General features: G+C 46.3%; 1 protein-coding gene across 1 annotated transcript; it reads left to right on the forward strand.

Annotated features, from left to right (window-relative positions):
• Positions 1-857: 857 nt before the first annotated feature.
• Positions 858-20364, forward strand: fam89a (family with sequence similarity 89 member A). Its single transcript, XM_070884328.1, has 2 exons — positions 858-1264; positions 17499-20364. The coding sequence occupies exons 1-2, from the start codon at positions 1001-1003 to the stop codon at positions 17781-17783; spliced, it is 549 nt and encodes a 182-aa protein (XP_070740429.1). The 5' UTR covers positions 858-1000; the 3' UTR covers positions 17784-20364.
• The last annotated feature ends 3082 nt before the right edge of the window (positions 20365-23446 follow it).

A 23446-nucleotide genomic window follows, 5' to 3' on the forward strand; every position in this document is an offset into this window, starting at 1 on the left:
ATGCCACCCCACCTCCTTTTCCTTTCTGTCTATCCTTCCTAAATGTTGAATGCCCCTGGATGTTGAGTTCCCAGCCTTGGACACCCTGGCTCGGATGTAACCGCGGAAGAGAGGCAGGCAGTCGGGCTGAAGGACCCTCTCGACGGCCCGCTGCCTGGACCGGTTAATGGCCCACCTCGGTCAGGCTCAGGAGCAGGCCCACCAGGGTTCCCAACTACAATTATTTTGTTGCAAACTTTACTACAAGTGCCCCCTGATTAAAGGAGGGCACTAAAACCGACAGACTTAAACAAACTGAACTTTAGACAGTAAACTTAAATCAAATTAAAATTTGGTTGCCGGGGGTGATCGCCTCCAGATCCCCAACTCTTTTGGGTTGAAGACAATTAAACAATTAGATCGAGTGGCCCCTTATTAAAGGGGGGGGGGAGGGGGACACTCGAAAAACTTTCAAACAAGTGCCCCCTTGTTTTTTTTTGTTTTGTTTTTTGGGGGGGGCACTAAAAGCACAAATTATACAAGTTCCCCCTGGCTAAAAGGGAGGGGACACTAAAACCTGGCACAATAAACCAATTACATTTTAAAACAGATAAAATCAAATTAAAATTTGGTTGCGCGAGTGATGGCCTCCGGATAACTACATGTCGCTCACGCGATTTGATCCCGCCCACACGATTGGCAGTCACTTCGACCAATCATGACCTGGAAAAACGGGAAGGGGGAGGGGTGGAAGGTGTCCAATTGCACGGCAAGAAAGGCGGGATTTGCGGTCAAACCTATTGTTGGGGGTGGGGGGCGGAGCTACAGCCGGAGCAGTCGCGAGGTAACGGAGACCGTTAGTTTGAATGCGGGCGAAGGGAGGAGCGGCGCGCGTGCGTGCGCGAGCGAGCGCGCAGGACGTGAGCCCGCCCAGTCCCCACAGAGCGAGAGCGAGCTCGAGCTCGAGCTCGACACTCCCCGCCTCACCCTCACTCTCACCCTCCCCAGCCGAGCAGCTGACATGGCCGCCAAGCTGGCGAACGGCGGCTCGCTGCCCAACACGACGTGCCTGGAGGGCCTGCCGCCTCTGCCCAAGAGCCTGAGCGGCCTGCTGAACTCGAGCGGCGGCTCGTGGCGCGAGATGGAGCGCGTGTACGCCAAGCGCTGCCGGATCCAGGAGGACCTGAGCCGGGCCCGCACCGCCGCCGCCGCCGGCCGCCACACAGCCCGGCCCAGCAAGCCGGCCAACCTGGACGCTGCCCTGGCCCTGCTGCGGAAAGAGATGGTGAGTGTGCAGCGCGCCAAGGGTAATCGTGCAGTGTCATCAAATGCACAATATCAGGGTGTGCCATCATCAAGTGCACAATATCAGGGTGCAGTGTCATCACATGCACAATGTCAGGGTGCATTTTATGACACTACACCCTGATAGTGCATTTTATGACACTACATCAGGGTGGAGTGTCATAAAATGCACAATATCTGGGTTCACTGCCATAAAATGCACAATATCACAGTGTACTGTCATCAAATGCACAATATCGGTGTGCTGTCACTGGGACATAACATCAGGGTGCACTGTCACGCATTGGGAAACAATTTTGGTGTACTGTTACACACTGGTGTAGGACACAATAGCAGAGTACACTGTCACATACTGGGGTAGGGCACAATGGTGGGGTAGGGCACAATGGCAGGGTGCACTGTCACACTGGGGTAGGACACAATGGCAGGGTGCACTGTCACACTGGGGTAGGGCACAATGGCAGGGTGCACTGTCACACTGGGGTAGGGCACAATGGCAGGGTGCACTGTCACACTGGGGTAGGGCACAATGGCGGGATGCACTGTCACACGGGTTGTACACAATGGCGGGGTGCACTGTCATCAAATGCACAATATCAAGGTGTGCTATCACTGGGACATAATAGGGTGCACTGTCACACATTGGGAAACTATCTGCACTGTCACACACTGGGATAGGACACAATGGCGGGGTGCACTGTTACACACTGGGGTAGGATACAATGGCGGGGTGCACTGTCACTGGGGTAGGACACAATGGCGGGGTGCATTGTCACTGGGGTAGGACACAATGGCGGGGTGCACTGTCACGGGTAGGACACAATGGTGGGGTGCACTGTCACTGGGGTAGGACACAATGGCGGGGTGCACTCACACTGGGGTAGGACACAATGGCGGGGTGCACTGTCATCAAATGCACAATATCAGGGTGTGCTATCACTGGGACATAATATCAGGGTGCACTGTCACACATTGGGAAACTATCAGTGCACTGTCACACGGATAGGACACAATGGCGGGGTGCACTGTTACACACTGGTGTAGGACACAATAGCAGAGTCTCAGTCTCTGTCTCTCACTGGGGTAGGGCATAATGGCGGGGTGCACTGGCGTAGGACACTGGCGGGGTGCACTGTCACTGGGGTGGGACACTGGCGGGGTGCACTGTCACACTGGGATGGGACACAATAGCAGAGTGCACTGTCACACGGGTAAAACACTATCAGGGTGCACTGTCACGCGCTAGGGTAGGACACAATGGCGGGGTGCACTGTCGCACACTGAGTTGGGACACTGGCGGGGTGCATTGTTACGCACTAGGGTAGAACACTATCAGGGTGCACTGTTACACACTGGGGCAGAACACTATCGGTGCACTGTCGCACACTGGGTTGGGACACACTGGTGGGGTGCATTGTCAACAATTATTTCCCAAGCTGAGTTTAATTGGATATGTGAGCTTAGGTGGTGGAAATATACAAATATCTAAGGGCATACGAACACAAAATTCGGGCAGGAAAAGATGAGGTCCAGCTAGCCTGTCTTAAACAGTTGTGATGCCTTAACTATAATATCCATGCACCAATCATGTAGTTTCCTGGACGAGGCAAAAAAACAGAGGAAAAACTCGTGGCTAATTTTTTAAAATTAATTTATGGGATGTGGGCGTCTCTGGCAAGCTCAGCATTTAATGCCCTTGAGAAAATGGTGGTGAGCTTCCTTCTTGAACCGCTGCACACCATGTGGTGAAGGTACTCCCATGGTGCTGTTAGGTACGGAGTGCCAGGATTTTGACCCACCGATGATGAAGGAACGGCCAACATATTTCCAAGTCAGGACGTTGTGTGACTTGGAGGGGAACTTGTAGGTGGTAGTGTTCCCATGCACCTGCTGCCCTTGTCCGTCCAGATGATAGTCATAGGTTTGGGAGGTGCTGCTGAAGAGCTCTTGGCGAGTTACTACACTACATCTTGTAGATGGTACATAGTACAGACACTGTGCGCAGATGGCGGAGGGGATGAATGTTTAATGTGGTGGATGGGGTGCCAATCAAGCGGGTTGCTTTGTTCTGGACAGTGTCGAACATCTTGAGTGTTAGAGCTGCACCCATCCACCAGTGTTTCATCACACTCCTGACTTGTGCCTTGTTGGTGCAAAGGCTTTGGAAAATCAGGAGGTGAGTTATTCACTGCAGAATGCCCAGCCTCTGACCTCTCCATTTATAAGGTTGTTCCAGTTGATTTTCTGGTCAATGGTGACTCCCAGGATGTTGGCGGTGGGGGATTTGACGATAGTAATGCCGTTGAATGTCATGGGGAGGTGGCTAGACTCTTTCTTGTTGGATATGGCCATTGCCTGGCATTTGTGTGGTGTGAATCATAGAAATTTGCAGCACGGAAGGAGGCCATTCAGCTAATCGTGTACGTACCGGCCGACAAAGAGCTATTCAACCTAATCCCTTCTTGGTCCGTTGCCTTGTAGGTTACAGAACTTCAAGTGCACATCCAAGTACTTTTTAAATGCAGTGAGGGTTTCTCCCTCTACCGACAACAACTTGTATTTATATAGCGCCTTTAACGTGGTGAAACGTCCCAAGTGCTTCACAGGAGTATTATGAGATAAAAGATTTGACACCAAGCTGAATAAGTAGGCATTAGCACAGGTGACAAAAAGCTTGGTCAAAGAGGTAGGTTTTAAGGAGCGTCTTGAAGGAGGAAAGTGAGGCGGAGAGGTTTAGGCAGTGAGTTCCAGAGCTTGGGGCCTAGGCAACAAAAGGTACGGCTACCAATGGTTGAGCGATTTATAATCAAGGATGATCAAGAGGCCAGAATTGGAGGGGGGAGGGGGGGGCAGACGGGGGCATGGTTGTGGGGTTGGAGGAGATTACAGAGATAGAGAAGGGCGAGACCATGGAGGGATTTGAAAATAAGCATGATAATTTTGAAATCGAGGCGTTGCTTAACCGGAAGCCAATGTAGGTCAGCAAGCACAGGGGTGATGGGCGAGTGGGATTTGGTGCAAGGTAGGACACGGGCAGCTGAGTTTTGGATCATCACCTTTACTTTGCATAGGGTAGAATGTGCTCATCATCATAGGCAGTCCCTCAATCGAGGAAGACTTACTTCCACTCTAAAAGTGAGTTCTCAGGTGGCTGTACAGTCCAATACGGGAATTACAGTCTCTGTCACAGGTGGGGCAGACAGTGGTTGAAGGAAAGGGTTGGCGGGGAGTCTGGTTTCCCGTACGCTCCTTCCACTGTCTGTCCTTGCTTTCTGCATGCTCTCGGTGACGAGACTCGAGGTGCTCAGCGCCCTCCCGGATGATCTTCCTCCACTTTGGGCGGTCTTGGGTCAGGGATTCCCAGGTGCTGGTGGGGCTGTTACATTTTATCAAGGAGGTTTTGAGGGTGTCCTTGAAGTGTTTCCTCTGCCCACCTGGGGCTTGCTTGCCGTGTAGGAGTGCCGAGTAGAGCACTTGCTTAGAGAGTCTCATGTCAGGCATGCAGACGATGTGGTCCGCCCAACGGAGCTGGTCGAGTGTGGTCAGTGCTTTGATGCTGGGGATGTTGGCCTGAGTGAGAACATTGATGTTGATGCGTCTACCCTCCCAATGGATTTGCAGGATCTTGCAGAGGCAGCGCTGGTGGTACTTCTCCAGCACTTTGAGATGTCTGCTGTATATGGTCCACGTCTCTGAGCCATATAGGAGGGCGGGTATCACTACTGCCCTGTAGAACCATAAGCTTAGTGCTAGATTTGAGGTCCTGGTCTTCAAACATTCTTTTCCTCAGGCGACCGAAGACTGCGCTGGCACACTGGAGGCGGTGTTGGACCTCGTCATCGATGTCTGTCTTTGCTGATAGTAGGCTCCCCGAGGTTTGGAAAATGGTCCATGTTGTCCAAGGCTGAGCCATGGATTTTGATGACTGGAGGGGCAGTGCTGCGTGGCGGTGTCAGGTTGATGGAGGATCTTTGTCTTGGGGATGTTGAGCATAAGGCCCTTGCTTTCGTATGCTTCGGTGAAGGTATTGACGATGGCTTGGAGTTCAGCCTCTGAATATGCACAGATGCAAACATTGTCTTCATACTGTAGTTCAATGACGGAGGATGGGACGACCTTGGATATAGCCTGGAGGCGACGTAGGTTGAATAGGTTCCCATTGGTTCTATAGTTTAGTTCCACTCCAGCGGAAGTTGATCGTGAAATGGAACATTGTAACAAAGAAGATCGAGAAGAGAGTTGGTGCGATGATGCAGCCCTGCTTGACCCCAGTCCGGATGTGGATTGGGTCTGAGGTGGATGCGTTGTCAGGATCATGGCTTGCATGTGGTAGGCCAGGCATACATTGGAATAGTCAAGTCTCTATAGGTAACAAAGGCATGGCTGACAGCTTCAGCAGCGGATAAGCTGAGGCAGGGGCAGAACGGGCGATGTTACGGAGGTGGAAATAGGCGCTCTTAGTTATGCTGCGGATATGTTCTTGAAACTCATTTTAGGGTCAAATATAACACCAAGATTGTGAACCGTCTGGTTCCACCTCAGACAGAAGTTGTGGTGAGGGATGGAGTCAGTGGTTAGGGAACAGAGTTTGTGGCGGGGACTGAAAACAATGGCTTCGGTCTTCCCAATATTCAATTGGAGAAAATTTCTGCTCATCCAGAACTGGCTGTCGGACAAGCAGTCTGACAATTTAGAGACCATGAAGGGGTCGAGAGAAGTGATAATGAGGTAGAACTGGGTGTCATCAGCATACATGTGGAAACTGAAGCTGTGTTTTCAGATGATGTTGCCAAGAGGCAACATGTAGATGAGAAATAGAAGTGAGTCAAGGATAGATCCTTGCGGGACACCAGAGGTAATGATATGGGCAGGAAGGTGCAGGTGATTCCCTGGCTATGATTAGATATATAAGAATGGAACCAGGCTAGTGCAGTCCCACCCAGCTGGGCGACAGTGGATAAGCGTTGGAGAAGGATAGAGTGGTCAAAGACTGCAGATGTCCAGAAGGACGAGGAGGGATAATTTGTCTTTTTCACAGTCACAAAGGATGTCGGGTTCAGGCACTTTTAGGCAGAGAATTCCAGACTCCCACCACCCTCTGGGTGAAAGCATTTTCCCTCAAATCCCCTCTAAACCACCTACCAATTACTTTAAATCTATGCCCCCTGGTTGTTGACCCCTCTGCTAAGGCAAATAGGTTCTTCCTATCTAGGCCCCTCATAATTTTATACACCTCAATAAGGTCTCCCCTCAGCCGCCTCTGTTCCAAAGAAAACAACCCCAACCTATCCAATCTTTCCTCATAGCTAAAATTCTCTAGTTCAGGCAACATCTTCGTAAATCTCCTCTGTATCCTCTCTAGTGCAATCGCATCTTTCCTGTAATGTGGTGACATAACTGCATGCAGTACTCTAGCTATGGCCTAACTAGTGTTTTATACAGTTCAAGCATAACCACCTTGCTCTTGTATTCTATGCCTCAGCTAATAAAGAAAAGTATCCCGTATGCCTTCTTAACCACCTTGTCTACCTGGCCTGCTATTTTCAGGGATCTGTGGACATGCACTCTGTTCCTCTACACGTCTAGATGTTACTTGCCACTTATCAGCCCAAGCCTGAATGTCGTCCAGGTTTGGCTGCATGGACATGGACTGCTTCATTTTCTGAGGAGTTGCGAATGGCACTGAACACTGTGCAGTCGTCAGCGAACATCCCCACTTCTGACCTTATGATGGAGGGAAGGTCATTGATGAAGCAGCTGAAGGTGGTTGGGCCAAGGACACTGTCCTGCGGCTGGGATGATTGATTTAAAAAAAAAAAGAAAAAAGGGAAGCTTATGACAGACACCGGCAGAAACTCTATTGGAGTACAAGAAGTGCAGGGGTGCAATTAAAAAAGATATCAGGAAAGCAAAGAGAGAGCATGAAAGAATATTGGCAACTAAAATCAGGGAAAACTCAGATGTTTTATAAATACATTAAGAGCAAGAGGATAACTAGAGAAAGACTGGGGCCTATCAGAGACCATAAAGGAAATCTGTGTGTTGAGGCGGAAGACGTGGGTAGAATTCTTATTGAATACTTTGTATCCATTTTTACAAAAGAGAGGGGCGATGCAGACTTTGCAGTGAGGGAGGAGGAGTATGACATATTAGACAAGATAAATATAATGAAAGAGGAAGTATTAAGGGGCTTAGCAGCTTTGAAAGTGGATGAATCCCCAGGCATGGATGAAATGTATGCCAGGCTGTTGAGAAGTAAAAGAGGAAATACAGAGGCTCTGACCATCATTTTCCAATGCTCTCTGGCTACAGGTGCGGTGCCAGAGGACTGCTAATGTTGTACGTTGTTTAAAAAGGGAGAAAGGAATAGACCGAGTAATTACAGGCCAGTCAGCCTAATTTCGGTGGGAAAATTATTGGAAAAAATTCTGAGGGACAGGATAAATCTTTATTTAGAAAGACACGGATTAATCAAGGACAGTCAGCATGGATTTGTCAAGGGAAGGCCGTGTCTGACTAACTTGATTGAATTTTTCGAGAAGGTAACCAGGAGGGTTGATGAGGGCAGTGCGTATGATGTAGTGTATATGGATTTTAGCAGAGCTTTCGATAAGGTCCCACGTGGCAGACTGGTCACAAAAGTAAAAGCCCATTAGGTCCAGGGCAAAGTAGCAAGTTGGATCCAAAATTGGCTGAGGCAGTAAGCAAACGGCAATGGTTGATGGGTGTTTTTGTGACTGGAAGGCTGTATCCAGTGGGTTTCTGTAGGGCTCAGTGCTGGGTCCCTTGCTTTTTGTGGTATATATCAATGACTTGGAGTTGAATGTTGAAGACATAGAAACATAGAAAATAGGTGCAGGAGTAGGCCATTCGGCCCTTCGAGCCTGCACCGCCATTCAATGAGTTCATGGCTGAACATGCAACTTCAGTACCCCATTCCTGCTTTCTCGCCATACCCCTTGATCCTCCTAGTAGTAAGGACTACATCTAACTCCTTTTTGAATATATTTAGTGAATTGGCCTCAACCTGTGGTAGAGAATTCCACAGGTTCACCACTCTCTGGGTGAAGAAGTTTCTCCTCATCTCGGTCCTAAATGGCTTACCTCTTATCCTTAGACTGTGACCCCTGGTTCTGGACTTCCCCAACATTGGGAACATTCTTCCTGCATCTAACCTGTCTAAACATTTCTATGAGATCCCCTCTCATTCTTCTGAACTCCAGTGAATACAAGCCCAGTTGATCCAGTCTTTCTTGATAGGTCAGTCCCGCCATCCCGGGAATCAGTCTGGTGAACCTTTGCTGCACTCCCTCAATAGCAAGAATGTCCTTCCTCAAGTTAGGAGACCAAAACTGTACACAATACTCCAGGTGTGGCATCACCAAGGCCCTGTACAACTGTAGCAACACCTCCCTGCCTCTGTACTCAAATCCCCTCGCTATGAAGGCCAACATGCCATTTGCTTTCTTAACCGCCTGCTGCACCTGCATGCCAACCTTCAATGACTGATGTACCATGACACCCAGGTCTCGTTGCACCTCCCCTTTTCCTAATCTGTCACCAGTCAGATAATAGTCTGTCTCTCTGTTTTTACCACCAAAGTGGATAACCTCACATTTATCCACATTATACTTCATCTGCCATGCATTTGCCCACTCACCTAACCTATCCAAGTCACTCTGCAGCCTCATAGCATCCTCCTCGCAGCATGTTGGGGTATGATTAAGAAGTTTGCAGCTGACACTAAAATAGGCTGTGTGGTTGATAATGAAGAAGAAAGCTGCGGACTGCAGGAAGATATCCGTATATTGGTCAGATGGGCAGAACAGTGGCAAATGGAATTCAATCCGGATAAGTGAGAGGTAATGCATTTGGGGAGGTCTAACAAGGAAAGGGAATACAAATTAAATGGTACAACACTGAAAAGTGAAGAGGAACAAAGGGACCTTGGAATGCAGGTCCACAGATCCCTAAAGGTAGCAGGCCAGGTAGATAAGGTGGTTAAGAAGGCATATGGGATACTTTCCTTTAAGTCGAGGCATAGAATACAAGAGCAAGAAGGTATGCTTGAACTGTATAAAATATATAGCATTGTCTGCATCGCCCCTCTCTTGTGAAAACAACTGCAACTTATTCATTCTCCCTTCTCCACTTCATTCCCACTGCCTCAGTGACACAGAAACAGGGACGGAGCACTGATCCCTGCTGCCTTGCGACCTCTTCACCAGATGCATTTCTCGTACGCAGCACAAAGTTAGCTCCCTTAGTCTCTGAGCCAAAGTGTGACCTAATGTGGAATAGCACGCCCTCGGCAAACAATCGATCTGTTTGCCCAGAGAGAGAGATTTTACCTGTGGCAGCTACATTGTTGCCACATTTATGTTTACGATTTTCACTTTACACCCATCTCAGTTCAGAGGATGTATTAAGTATAAAATTCTTGTCTACAAGTCCATCCATGACTTCGTCGCAGCTTTTCTCTGCAATCGCCTCCAGCTTTGTATCCCCTCCTGAATGATCCATTCTTCTGATATCGGCCTTCTGTACACTCGACTCCAAGTTTTGTTGCTGTCCTACTCTGGAGCTCCCTCGCTAAACCTCTCTACCTTTTTTTTAAAAAAAAATCTTCTGAAAGATACCCACTTTTTGACCAAGCTTATGGACTCTGCTCCCCATCCTCACTTGCCATCTGTTTGCTTACACCCATTAGTGAAATGCCTGAGGATCTTTCTTTGTTAAAGGCCTGTAAAAAAAAAGTTATAAATGCATGTTTTTGAGAACAATTGGTATCATTAATGCCAGCCACTCGTACTACACTGAATTATCAAACCAGTTTGATGGCGCCTTTTACAATAACAATAAATACAGCCAGTTTTCTATGTCAGCTTGAAGAGCCAGTTCATGGAAGGGTTAAACAGGCGAGCCAGTTCATGGAAGGGTTAAACAGGCAAACCAATCGAGTTTCTTTTGACTGCTTATTCTCTACAGACTTTTCATGTAATAGATAGTAGGCTCTTGGTAGCTTAGTAGCACCCTAATCCCTACTGATTGTGGTCCTACTGGGATTAGGTTGCTGCTCCTGTTTCTGGAATTCACATCTTGCAGCTGCATTGCTTGGCCAGAATTGTAACTAAGTGGAATATCAAATATCCAAGTCTTGCACTTCTTGATGTGCAGTCTTTGCCATTGTGAAATCAGTCTGCGAGACTAGGGCAATTACTAATGCAACATATGCCCACTGCCATGATGATCTCCCCCTCTTTCCTCTCCTAAAACATTGGGGAGAGGAGAGAAGCTATCTGGATAGTTAGACTTGTGATCTACCATGATCGAAACATAGTTTCTCCTGACTGACTCTTAATAACATTAAACCTATGATAACTATACCACCAATTAGAAAGGTTTATTAATAATGGATATGGATTGCAATGGCACTTTGTGGACCATAAGAATGTTGCAATAGTCTTATTTGTGCAATACAAATAAAAACCAATGACTGTCTTCATAACTGTACCATTCTGCTAGTTCTGCCTATCAATTACTGATGTCCCTTGTTTATAGAAACATAGAAAATAGGTGCAGGAGCAGGCCATTCGGCCCTTCGAGCTTGCATCACCATTCACTAAGATCATGGCTGATTATTCACCTCAGTACCCCTTTCCTGCTTTCTCTTGTTATGTGGCTGATTAGGGCCTCAACTAGCTTAGTGCAATTCAACCAGTTCCAGGTGTTCTATTGTAGAACATCTGTTACTACAACTTCAGCCTGGTTTGGGTCTACATCTTTGTTTCACTCCAAATAACTATCCAAGCTTCTTCTCGCTCAATGTCACCATAATTTAAATAATTACCCAGCAAATCCTCAGATTTTAGCAGTATTTAAAAACCTCTTGCCTTTCATTCCCATCTGAGTGATTTGGGCAGAAATATTCAGCTGACCATGAAAATGTAAGGATGTGGGCCATAATAGATATCGGGTACTGGCTGCTCCACACCAGACATAGTTGTACAGGTCACGGTGCATCTATATTGTGTCATCATCATAGGCAATCCCTTGAATCGAGGATGACTTGCTTCCACGTCAAGAAGTTCACGGGTGTTTCAATGAAGGACCTAAAATTCCAGGTCCCAAACTAAATCTTGAAGGGTGGAAGATGCCTGTGCGTGGATTTTTTTAATATGGAGTGGCCGTTGCACACCAGCCACCACAAGGGCTTGACCGAGCTTAGGGGTTCAAATTTCCCTAACCTGTTTTTCTGGCGCCTTCACTTGAGTTGTGCCGCTTTTGTCCACCTCCAAGCACACCGAAAAAAAATCCCCTCCATATTCTGACCGCTCTCCAGCCTCTCCTCCGTCGTGGCGCAGCGTGGCCTAATGGATTGGGGGCGGAGCTAGGTCCCGGCGCTGAAAACAGTGCCGGGACCTCTGCACATGTGCGCTCTAGAGTCTGCGCGCATGTGCAGTAGCTCCTGGCAGGCTGTTTCTGCAAACGCGCGCTGCAGGCTGTGTGGGTGGGGCCGAAGCACGCCATCCCTAGCCCTGGCCGAATGGGCTCCCTCATCGGCGGCCAGAGTGTGCTCTGCAGGCTGTGTCATCTGATTGTTTTCTTCCCTTCATATCAAAAGATGATTTGATCCCTTTCAGCCTTAGATTAGGGGATTTACAGATTAGAAACACTAAGAAAATCAAGATGGAACTTTGGCCTGGGCGGAGCCCGTGGTGATGGTTCTTGAATCCACCAGTGACGTCACCTCTGACCTGATTGTAAAACTCCTGAAGAGTTTCTGAGGGTCTGGGTTTGTAACTCTCGACCAGATGAACTGGCGATTCATGCGGGTGTTTGATGCCATGCCGGACATCAGTCTAGACCTCCTCCCCCCCGCCCCACCCCTCCCCCCCCCCCCCCCCCCCAAAGCCCTGGCCGAATGGGCTCCCTCATCGGTGGCCCACTGCGTTCCCTAAGGTACGACTTCTATTTTTTATTCGTTATTTACTGATTGATTTTGGTGCTTTAGGTGCAGGGTTCCTTCTATTTTTTTTATTTTTTATTGATTGCTTATTACTTTGGTCTTGGTGCTTTAGGGGCAGGGTTCCTTCTATTTTATTTGTTAATTAATTGCTTATTACTTTTTGTGCTTTGTTTAGTGCTTGGTGGTGCTTTCAATGTAGTTACTTGCGCCGATTCCTTAACTGTAAGTAAGGTCTCTCTGTGCGGACAAAAGTGGACACATACGCTGCCCTAAGCTAGTTTAGTACAACTTTTGTCTGGCCAAATTGGCATAAATGGGGGCTGGGAACGCCCCCATTTGGAAAAAAAACTGACCTAACAAAAAACCTAACTAACTCACTTACACTGGCGCAAATTAAATGACCATAATTGCAACTAAAAAGATAGTTTTAGACCAGAAAAATCAAGTTGCACTTAAAAAAAAAACAGTACAATTCATGGGGAAATTTGGACCCTAGGTCATGGTCCAATAGCAAGGATTAACCAAGACGACTGGAGACCAGCTCTGCTGCACGGACCTAGCAGTGTGGGCTGGCCCGTACTGCCCCTGGGCCGGGCCCTTTCCTTTCCTGGGCCCCAATCACATCTCTCTACAATCTCTCGCCACTCCTTCGCCCCGGCCTCGCCGCTCCTGCTGTACCTGCCCACGCTCCAATCACCGACCTGGATCTTGGTGATGTCTCTTTTCAATGCCGTTGCCCTCCTGCTCCAGCACGTGCTGCTCCCTGGAGTGGTATGTCGCCACGCTGCTTCTTCTGCTTCTCGGCCTGCTATATTGTGTAAGCCTTTGATGGGCAGTCTGTTTCCAAGATTGGATGCAAGAATAGTGCGATATAAAAAGATAAACAAGCACTTTTTGGAAGCACAGGGTGTTAACTATTTTTGCATAACACAAAGACAAGGGGGGTAATTTCCGCCACCATTGGGCGCTGCGATCTTTTTTTGAAGTAATTGGTATTTTGCAAGTTTCCACAAAGTTTGTATACTGACGGTCAGCGTTGGATTTTTTTGGCGTTAAAAATGGATTCCACGCCGTTTTTGGCCATTTATGCTAGTTTCCCCAACAACGATTTTTTTCAGAACAGCGCAGTGACCTTGAGTACCATTCAGAAAAACCCGACCTTAACTTAAGGAACTCTGCGCTCAGGCCTGCTGCAATCCTGGGCCGAATGGCCTTCCCGCTCCCGGCCCGCTGCAATCCCGGGCCGAAAGGAATGCACAGTTTAAATCATGTTTTGCACTCGCCAATGTGAACGATATAAGTCTTCAATAATGAAGGACTTTTTATTTTGGACACCAGTTCTTAACATTTCATTCTCCTGTTGGTGTAGAAAGGATCAGAAGGAGATTAAACCTCCTCTCCTCTGGCTCAAATATGTGCTTAACCCCGACCTCAGAAAAGCTTGCCCTGTGAATTTTTTCCACTTCTCACACCAGCCATCCTATCCACTTTCTCAGTGAAATCATTTTATTTGGTGGCCATTTGTGTATCGGGCAGTTTTGTACTGCAGACTTGTGCCTATTAGGAACTGCTGATGCACAACATGGCCACATGAAACGCATATTCCATTACTGCAGGAGCTTGAAGAACCATCACATATATGGGCTCAAGTTTCAGCCTCAGTTGCTCCTATTTTTTTTTGGAGCAACTAGTTTAGAGTGGAGCATTCTTAGAAATTGCAATTCTCGGCAATTAGTTTGCTCCAGTTCTAGTGATTTAGAATAGTTTCATTGTAGAACAGATTTTTTTTCAAAAGGGGGCATGTACGCCTGTTTTGCAAGTTTAGACAGCGAAAACATACTCCAAACTAACTTAGAATGGAGTAAGTGTAGATTTTTGTACGCTCAGAAAAACCTTGCCTACACTTAGAAATCAGGTGTAGAGAACGAGAGATGTGGGGGGAGCAGGGGGGGTTTACAAACATTAAAAACACTTCACTTTTACAAATAAAGAGCCATTATCAATAATAAATGATAAATAAATCAACTGATAAATCAATCCAAAAAAATTTAAAAATAAAAAATAAAAAAAATAATAAAAAAATCAATCAATAAATAAAAATTAAGTTTCAACTCACCGACTGCAGCACCGGGAGCCCTCCAACAGCGTGCTGGGATAGGCCCCCCCCCACACCAGTCTCTCTCTTTCTCTCTCTCTTTCTCTCTCTCTTTCTCTCTCTCTCTTTCTCTCTTTCTCTCTCTCTCTTTCTCTCTCTCTCTTTCTCTCTCTCTCTCTCTCTCTCTCTCTCAATGTCTGTGTTTCTGACAACGGAGAGGGGGAGGAGACTTTGAGTGGGATGGGCACACCCCGTTGAGGATGTAGGGGCCGGGCCGCCGAAGACTTCGGGGGGGCCGCACCCCCAGCAAGATGCCGGGCAGGCCGATGACGCCATGGAGGAGGGGAGCGGGAGCTAAACGGGAGAGAGGGAAGGAGGGGGTGGGGCGGGGCGGGGAGCAGGAGTTAAACGGGAGGGAGGGGGGGAGCAGGAGCTAAACTGGAGAGAGGGAAGGGGGCCCGAGTCTGATATTCGCCCTGGCAGCCCATTCAGCCAGGGCTAGGGGCAGCATCCTTCGGGCCCCTCCCATACATCCTCAGGGGCCTGGAGCTACTGCACATATGCGCACACTCTAGCGCACATGTGCAGAGGTCCCGGCACTGTTTTCAGCGCCGGGACCTAGCTCCGCCCCCCCACGCATTCTGCTGTGCTGCGCCAAGAGCCTGGACTGACCGGATGGAGGGGAGAATACCGAGGTAAGTAATAGGCGCCGTTTCTGTTCTTAAAAAGTCGACGCACCACACGGAGATGCGCCGTTCTAACCCTGGGGGCAAACTTGGGCCCATAAAGTGGGATGCCATCCTGTAGAACAAATTTCAGGAGTCTGGATTTGGCCCAACCCTTTCCATCCTTTTCCAGTGATACTAATAAGTGGTTATGTTAGCTTAATGGTATAGTTTTAGGCCAGCAACCTAGATGTCATTTAGTTCAACATCCAGCATGGGAAGTTGCACCATTGCTAATAGTTTTATAATAGACTGTACCCAATAAAATGAAAACCATGTTAATGATAGAGTAGAGCTAAAATTACATTAATCAAAGACAGTCATCATTAAGGTGCCATAAATCACTGTGCATCCCGCCTCCACAGTGTTAACTCTTTGCACCTGTTAGTGTGAAAACGTAATGTTGTGTTGCTTTAATTCAAAAATGAATGTACAAGTTTCTGGTTAAATTAAAAAAAATAAATAGGTGTATTAAACATTTGTGCAGTTGTACTTAACTTTTAACACTAATAACTTTAATTAAAAAATTTTATATCAAACTTTTCAATGAAGAAACAAACAAGCCATCTCTCCTCCGCTTAGCGCTGTGCGCCACTCGTGCCCCTGTTGTTGCCTCTATCCCTACCCGTGCCTGTTGCAGAATTCTGCTTCCCCCCGCTCCTTCCCCCCCCCCCCCCAAACCCCAAGGTTTTGTCTGTTTTCTTTTCAACGGTGCATTTGTTGTTGGTGGGTTCCGACAGGGACAGACCTAGCAGACGTCATTGTGGAAGACCCGGGTTCCTCTTCGGACTCTTCTTCATCCTGTGGATCAACCCCTGACTTTGATCTGGGGGTTAGAATGTTAGTGGCAGCAATGACAGCCTGGATGTGCCCCCTTATTGCTGCGACAACCTCTGACGTCCCCTCCTTCATCTGTCCCGACAGTGTTGCTACCTCTAATGACAGACCCACAATTTCTCCCCTCACCTCACCCATTCCTCCAGCCAGTGTTACTACTTCAAGTGCCAGTCCTGCTAATTCTACCCTCACCCCACCCATGGTTTCCAGGAGAGATCCCGTTAGCTAGATGCTCTCCCCACGAACTGTCCTATGTTCCCTGTATCCTGTATTTCAGGTTCAGCTCTCCCTCCCACCCTCCTCTGCCATCTCCCAGGTGTGGCTTGCTGCGACACACTGGGACCCGCAGCCTCAAACGGTACACCTTGAAATGTCGCGTCTGTTGATTCGCTCAGGAAAGGGCTTGGAATCCTCAAGGGGTTCATCAGCTCCAATTCCAGTGTAACCATCTCAGTATCGATGTCTTTCTGCTGCCCTTCATTCTCCTAATCTAGATGAACAATATCTTAACTGACGGCTTCCTGATCATGCTCTTCTTCTACTTCAGGTACATCTTCTGTCTCTTCCTGATGCGCAACATCTGCAAAACGTAACCGGGATGCTTGGTTAGCAGCAGGGGAGGAAGCATAGCCAGCCCATGCAGTACTTAACATTTAGCCAATCCAGACTCTGCAATTTGCAGGGCTTACCCTCTCTTGGTAACCTGGTCCCAGCGTCCACGTTGGTGGTTGATTGTCTCTTGAGATTTAATCATGGTTGCTATTCTCTGTTCCCCGGCTGTTAGTTGCAGCCTACTTGCCATACCTCCTCCAGTTTTTGACCTTTCTTGGATGATCTGTGATTGCTATTTCTCAATTGGGCTTGGCATGCAGCAGCCAGCAAGCCGGTATGCATACTTTAACTGGATGACCATGGGATAAAACGCCCCTGACTGCAGGACAACATGCAAGCTGAAAAATTGAAGTGGGATCATTTGCACCAATGTGGCAAATCCCCTGGCTGGACCCAGGAAATTCTCTTTGTCCTGTTATGCTCCCTCTAGAGGTGCGCAGGGTGGGTGGGGGTGGTGGGGCGGCGGGGGGGGGGGGGGGGGGGGGGTGGTGGCATGTTTGGAGTGGATGGAGGTGCCAATCCCAAACAAGGATTTGCAGAAACTAGTGGGGAAACCTGGGACCCAGTCTAATTCTTGGCCCTTCCTTCACACTCCTTCCAGACTTGGGGCAGGAGTATGTTGGAAGGGCCGTGGACTTTCGTCACCCCTACCTTTTAGAAAAGCAATAATTCTCTCACAGGTTGGTAGTGCTTTGACCAACAGTCTGAATCCACCCTAATTATGTCACACTGTAGTTTTCTGCCACTGGGTGCACCTCTCAAACTTTAGTTTTCCTTCACCTTAAAATTGGAACTATGCCTCGATAGACATAATTTCCCTGTGGCAAAATCGCACATGTCATGCATGCAAATATTGTACATTTGAATTCCTTTTTGGCTTGTGTGGAATTTTAGTTGTGGTGAGTCACTAATGGATGCAAGTGCAAGTTGTGTGTCCCTGGTTTAAAGGTTCTGCCTTTTTTCCCTCAAACAATAGGTTGGTCTGCGCCAGTTGGATATGTCATTGCTGTGTCAGCTGTGGTCTCTCTATGAATCCATTCAGGAATATAAAGGAACGTGCCAGGACTTGTCAGCCGCAGCTAATTCGGATTGCTCCTACGGATTGGAAAATGGATACTTCGACGAAGAGGAGGAATATTTCCAGGAACAAAGCGTTGTAGAAAATGGGAAGGCTGACAACTTGGAGACAAATCTTGCAGTGCCTAAAACTCACAATTCCCGCGATCAGTGGATGCAGGATTCCTTTCATATCACCATATAGCAGATGTTCTGCAGCTTTGACCTTCACTGTTTCTGACTTGTACTGTTGTAGATTTTGAAACCAATTAGACTGAGGGTCAGTATTGTTTGTGGAGAAAGTGGGGGGTAGGTGGAAAGAGAGAACGTAAAGATTTAATAACCAGATTTCATTAAGCTAAATTGCTTATAAGCTCTGTCATTTGTAGCTTTAAACATCATACATTGAATAATCCTTTGACAAGCTTGGTACTTAAAAATATTGTCACTTTTTTTTTGGAAAGAGTAAGATTCCTTTGAGCTAGGCACTACTTACTTATTTTGCAGCAGGTATTCAAATTTTTTAAGTACTGGGTCACACCCACTGTTTCTAGATGCTGAAACTAGTATTTTGTTTGGCCATCGCTACCTGGCATACCTGAGTAATCAAAGTGACAAAATGGTGGACTTGGATTTCAAGCTGGTGAACAAATGAAAATTCTGTAAGCATAATCAATGTAAAACACTGTGACTACCACATTAAGGGCTGAAGACTTTTTTTTTAGTAATTTTTATAAAATTGGCTTCAGTAAAATGAATGTAATCAACTTTTTTTGTCCTATTTACATTTCCAATTGTGAGCTGAGCAAAATTGCAGTGAAGGATAAAAGTGAGATCCGAATATTTGTGTTATACCAGAGTGAAAGACCAACTCCTGCCATGTGTAGGTGCTTTGTGCTAACTAAAATGCCATTGGGTGAGAGTTTGATGCAAGTCTGCATGTCAGACTGTCCTTGTCGAAGAGCAGTTCTGGATTAGGATAAGCTGACAAATAATGAAGACGTTGTAAATATATAATTGAGTGTGTTTATCTAGACAAATGACTTGAAGTAAAAGCATCTTTAACGAGTGTTAAATTGAGAATTTCATATTGCATGACATCGACAGCTCTGGTCTGTCTTGCTCCACATTAATCCAGAGAAGTTGATTTTACCGTTTACCTGATGTAATGATCCAAAATGTGCTTGAAAAATGCAATTCGTCGTGTGCAGACTGAACTTGGTCTAGAAAATGTCCCTGGGAATTGATAAACATTTTTGGAAAGTTATGATCAGTACCACTCATTACCACAAAAATCTAATCTATTTGGAAACATTATCCCAGCAAATAATTCAAAGATGGTTGGATTGGCCCTGAGGTAATTGTAAGATGAATATAGGAGGAGTATGATTTGAATTTATTAACGTAACAGCAATATTTTACTGCAGAATAAATTGCATCAACGTTGAGCCTCTTTAGTGTGTTAAATGGGAGAGAACCAAATCCCATGACCTAAATGTAGTCCTCTACTTGAATTGTTGGCAGGAACTGATCTCTCCAGTCATATGTAGCATTCATTATGAATTTTATTTATTTATTTTATAAACCTCTACTGCTGAGGTACTGGGTTTTTTTTTAAATAAAATTATCCTGCAATTAAAACCCAGCAGAAGTATATGAGGTTCTTTGGGGAGATCAACAGCTTTTATAATGTCTGAATTAAATTGCTTTTATTATACATGGAAGATAAATATGCAGCTAGCACTATTTCAAAATAGAGTGCAATTTCTTAACTGTATAGAACTCTATAATGAGAATGCAATTGCTTTAATTCTTCCATAGTTTACAGATCTCATTTTGTAATTGCTGATTTTGTATCTGAGGTTCGCAGTGTTGAACTGTCAATACGGTTGTATTTTTTTGAACATTATATTTCTAATTTCTAAAAGTTTGGTGCAGAATTCTAATTGAATACTTGTATTTAAATATTCTGGTCACTTTTTATAAGAGGATTAAAAAAATACAGTTTAAGATCTCTTTGCACAGGCCTTTTTCTGGTTTTGACCCTACATTTCACCCTCTGTGGTTGTCCTGTATCAAGTGTTCAGACTGGGTATCAGTGCACCAGTTCAGTGGGAGTGACTGGGATTCTGGAGCATTGCAGGGAAGTTTAACATCACTTGATCATAGAACTGACCATTAGAATGTGTTAAAAGGCTATTATATGTGTGCACTGCCTCCAATCAACTGATTGATTTAGTTTGTTCATGGCGTAATCTGAAAACTTTAGCTAACAAATATAATTTATTTTATAGTGTAATCAAAAGACTGCAAAATCAACGAGTCTTCCAATTTGCTATACTGAAAATTGTAACCAGAGAAAGCAGAGTATCTTTTTTTTTAGCAGCTGGGACGTTTATTATAAAACGTGTGCTTTTTGTTTTTTTGCATCTTATATATTCCAAATGATAGCTTTTAAAACATTAGCTTCCATTGTTACATGTGAGATACTGGACTGTGTGCAATGCAAAGTGCTCCGGTTTGGAACGGCTCCAAAATACCTGAGAAGGAGGAACCTTACATTATTACATTTGTTAGCAAAGAAACAAATAGTACTTTTAGATGCCCAGCTTGAAGGTTGTATGCACAAACTTTTCAATGCATTTCATTTATTATATTTTAAAGTTTTGGTGTGAATTTATTTTTTAAAAATTTCTAGTGTGCAGTGACCAAATGCACAGCAGCAATGTTGAAAAACTCATGTTTTTTCCAAGAGGATAATAAACCGAAATAACTGCTAACTGTCATTTGGTCTTGTCTGCAATATTTTTTCGGGTGCAGGGGTTTGTTTGTGTGTGTGTGTTTCATCTAGAAAACCCATTAAAGAATCATTGCAGTTTGTTGGTTTTAACAATTGCCACATAATCTACCTCCATGCAATACTTTGTGCAGAAATATTTAGGGTTGTGTTGCAATACTAATTGAGAAAATACACTATTTAAAAAAAAAAACTTTTATTGGGTTCTCAAGATGTACATTAGTTGTGGATGGGACTGTATCTCACCGTCGTGGGATATGGGGATGCTGTGCAACATGAAGGTAGCAGTGAGTCGTCCCAGCCTGCTTGTTCTGTGGGGAGTTCCTTTTTCGCCAATGGGCAGGCTGAGCAAGCACTTAGCTGACCTCTCTGAGATTGAGACACCAGCCATACGCCTAGTGATGTCCCGAATGGCTGGATGCAGGGAATGACCAGAATATGCAGACTAAGCCCATCCCTCCAGTATAGAGGGTGGAATTTATAGAATGTGCGCAAGGTATGATATGTGGGACCTTTATGGAAAGACAGATCTGGACTTGTTATGATGGAAATAGGGCGATTCTGATTGGTCTCTTCCAAAGGTATGCGGGGAGGTTGAGTGAGGTCCTCTCATCCATTCGCATGTTGAGGTACCAGGGACCAGGTTACAATCACGGGCCTGTACTGCCCAGTAGTGCTATATGAAATTTGGGAGACTGAATCTTCCTCCTTGCTTTGGCGGCTGGAAACATTTGAGGTATTATAGCAGTTTTTTGCCCTTCCAAAAGAGCTGGGCAATGCGTTTGGCCAGGTCATGAAATGCCTTGATGGGCAGCATCTAAAGAAGATGGAGGTAGAATGCCATTTCTTTGTGGTAACCCGACCCAAGAATGATATGGGCAGGTCGTTCCATCAGGTGAGGTCGGCATAAATGCTAGTTGAGGTGGGTGGAGAGGTTCAGTATTGCGCATTGCCTGGCATTCAAAGACTTGGGGCCCGAATTTGGTGAAGGTACCCTACTGCCCAAAGGACCGCCGATGGCCGGCGAGGTACCTAACGGTACTTTAGGCGATGTTTTCATCAAAAAGGTCCTTCAAAGGGCGGCAGATGAGGGACTTACGCTGCCAATTTGGGTGGCAGCCGGCGGGAACTCCCATTCTCGGCGGCAAAGGCGCGTGCTGCCGAGGATGGAGTTGGGCCCACGGAGGGTCGAAGACCTGCAAAGAAAAAGCATTTATAAAAAAAAACATCGGAACACCTTCAGGGGACCCAATACAGGCAAGTCCCTGTAAAGAAATTTAAAAAAAAAAAGTTTACTTTTTTACAGCTCTTCATACCTTCCGTTGGGGATGGACCAGCCTCCTCACAGCATGGTCCACCCCCCGCTCTGGCGCCGACTCCCGCCCGCACCAATCTAGCATCTCGGCAGGCGGGAATCCACTTTTGCCACTCGGGACGTCAGCGGGCGATTCTCCCCTCTCGCCTGCTCCAGACCAGATCGAAACTGCCACTGGGCAGAACCGAGGAGGAATGTCTGAGACAGTGGGCGGTGAGTGCATCAATTTTGGACCCTAAGTTAAGAGTGGGATTTTCAAAATTAATTTTTTGCCGTTGAGCGTTGCCAGCAAAGCCGGCATTTATTGCACAACTTCCAGTCTCTCACCGCCACCTTGAACCGCTGCAGTCCATGTAGCAAAGGTGTTCCCACATTGCGGTTAGGTAGAGAGTTCCAGGATTTTGACCCATTGACTACGAAGCAACAGCGATATATGTCCAAGTCAGGATGGTGTGTGACTCTGATGCCTCAGAAGTGGGGAGTTTCCCCTTTGCTCCAGTTTAACTTGTGTCCCTGTATTACTATTGGCCCTGGTCCCCTTGCACTACTCCTGTGCATGTAATTCAGAGTATTCATTCCTCAGCACCGTGTCCGCTATAGAAACTTCTTTTTTTTTTGCCCCGCCTACCGTTCCTTGGTTCCATATTCCCCTTCAGGTTCTTGATTGTACCCCATGGGATGAATTAGGTGCCAAGCAGTTAGGCAGGGTTGGCTTAGTCCCTCCCTTTGTCTGCTCGGCCAAGTGAAGTGTGTGTGAGCTCTTGCCCTGCAGGAACCAGTAGCCCACCCTCCACCCCCGGCCCCCCAGTTGCCAGCTTCCACTTGTGTCATAAGGTTTAAGACCCTTGCACTTAATTCAGTCCTTCCCCATGGAATAACAATGGCCGTGAATTTTGTGGCCTCTATGGGTGTGTACGAGGTGCTCACGTGCCCGTAGGTTCCAGGTTTAGGTATGTGAAGCGCATGCACCTAAACCCAGAACTTGCAATCTGTCAAGAATCCACTTGACGGATCGCAGCACCCGAAGGTAAAGGGCCTCCACGGGCGGAGAGTTGGGCTATTTGCCCAACTCCTGCCCAGCGAATGCCTGCGAAATTCCTGCTTTTATCAGCCTAAGACTTAAAGGACAGAAAAATAATTTTTTTCAATAATTTAAACATTTAAAATCCTATTAAATAAGGTAAGTATTTTTAGACCCGTTAAAATTTGTATATTTAATTTTCAAAAAATAAAATTTTGTTTTAAATCATTAATTAAATTTCATTTTGATTCATTTTAAACGTGATGTTTTTTTAAATGTATTTTAAGTGCTTGTATGTTTTTGGGGTATTCCCATTCGTACGTTTGGTGATTCTGAAAATACGGAACTCACTTGTATGAACGGGAAAAGCTCTACTTGGATCGGTTGGGCCGGCCCACCTGATCCCAGGGAAGCGTGTGAAGCGCTTAAGTCCCTGGAATATGTGGGCCTCTACGCAGGCCTTCGCATAGAGGCCCAGGAACACAAGTCTCTGTACCCCCGGGACCACCAGGTAAATTCATAGACATTTTTCAGGTTGGAAGCATCCGCCTGCGGGAAGCCGCCGGCCGCAATTTCTGGACCAATTGAAGCATCAATTGTCCAGTGCTCACTCAGAATCTTTGTCAATAAATGGGTTGCTTGTACTGTGGGTTCCTGCATTCTATCATGAGATGCTCAGAACTGCAAGCGGTTCTCTAATTGTAGCCTTTATTTTGTATCATTTTATTTTTACTT

Source organism: Pristiophorus japonicus, chromosome 7 (assembly GCF_044704955.1).
Source record: "Pristiophorus japonicus isolate sPriJap1 chromosome 7, sPriJap1.hap1, whole genome shotgun sequence".
Classification (NCBI taxonomy): domain Eukaryota; kingdom Metazoa; phylum Chordata; class Chondrichthyes; family Pristiophoridae; genus Pristiophorus; species Pristiophorus japonicus.

Coding starts and splice junctions, on each gene's coding strand:
- fam89a (XM_070884328.1), top strand. CDS start 1,001: ATGGCCGCCAAGCTGGCGAACGGCGGCTCGCTGCCCAACACGACGTGC. Junction 1,265..17,498: donor CCCTGCTGCGGAAAGAGATG/GTGAGTGTGCAG, acceptor CTCAAACAATAG/GTTGGTCTGCGCCAGTTGGA.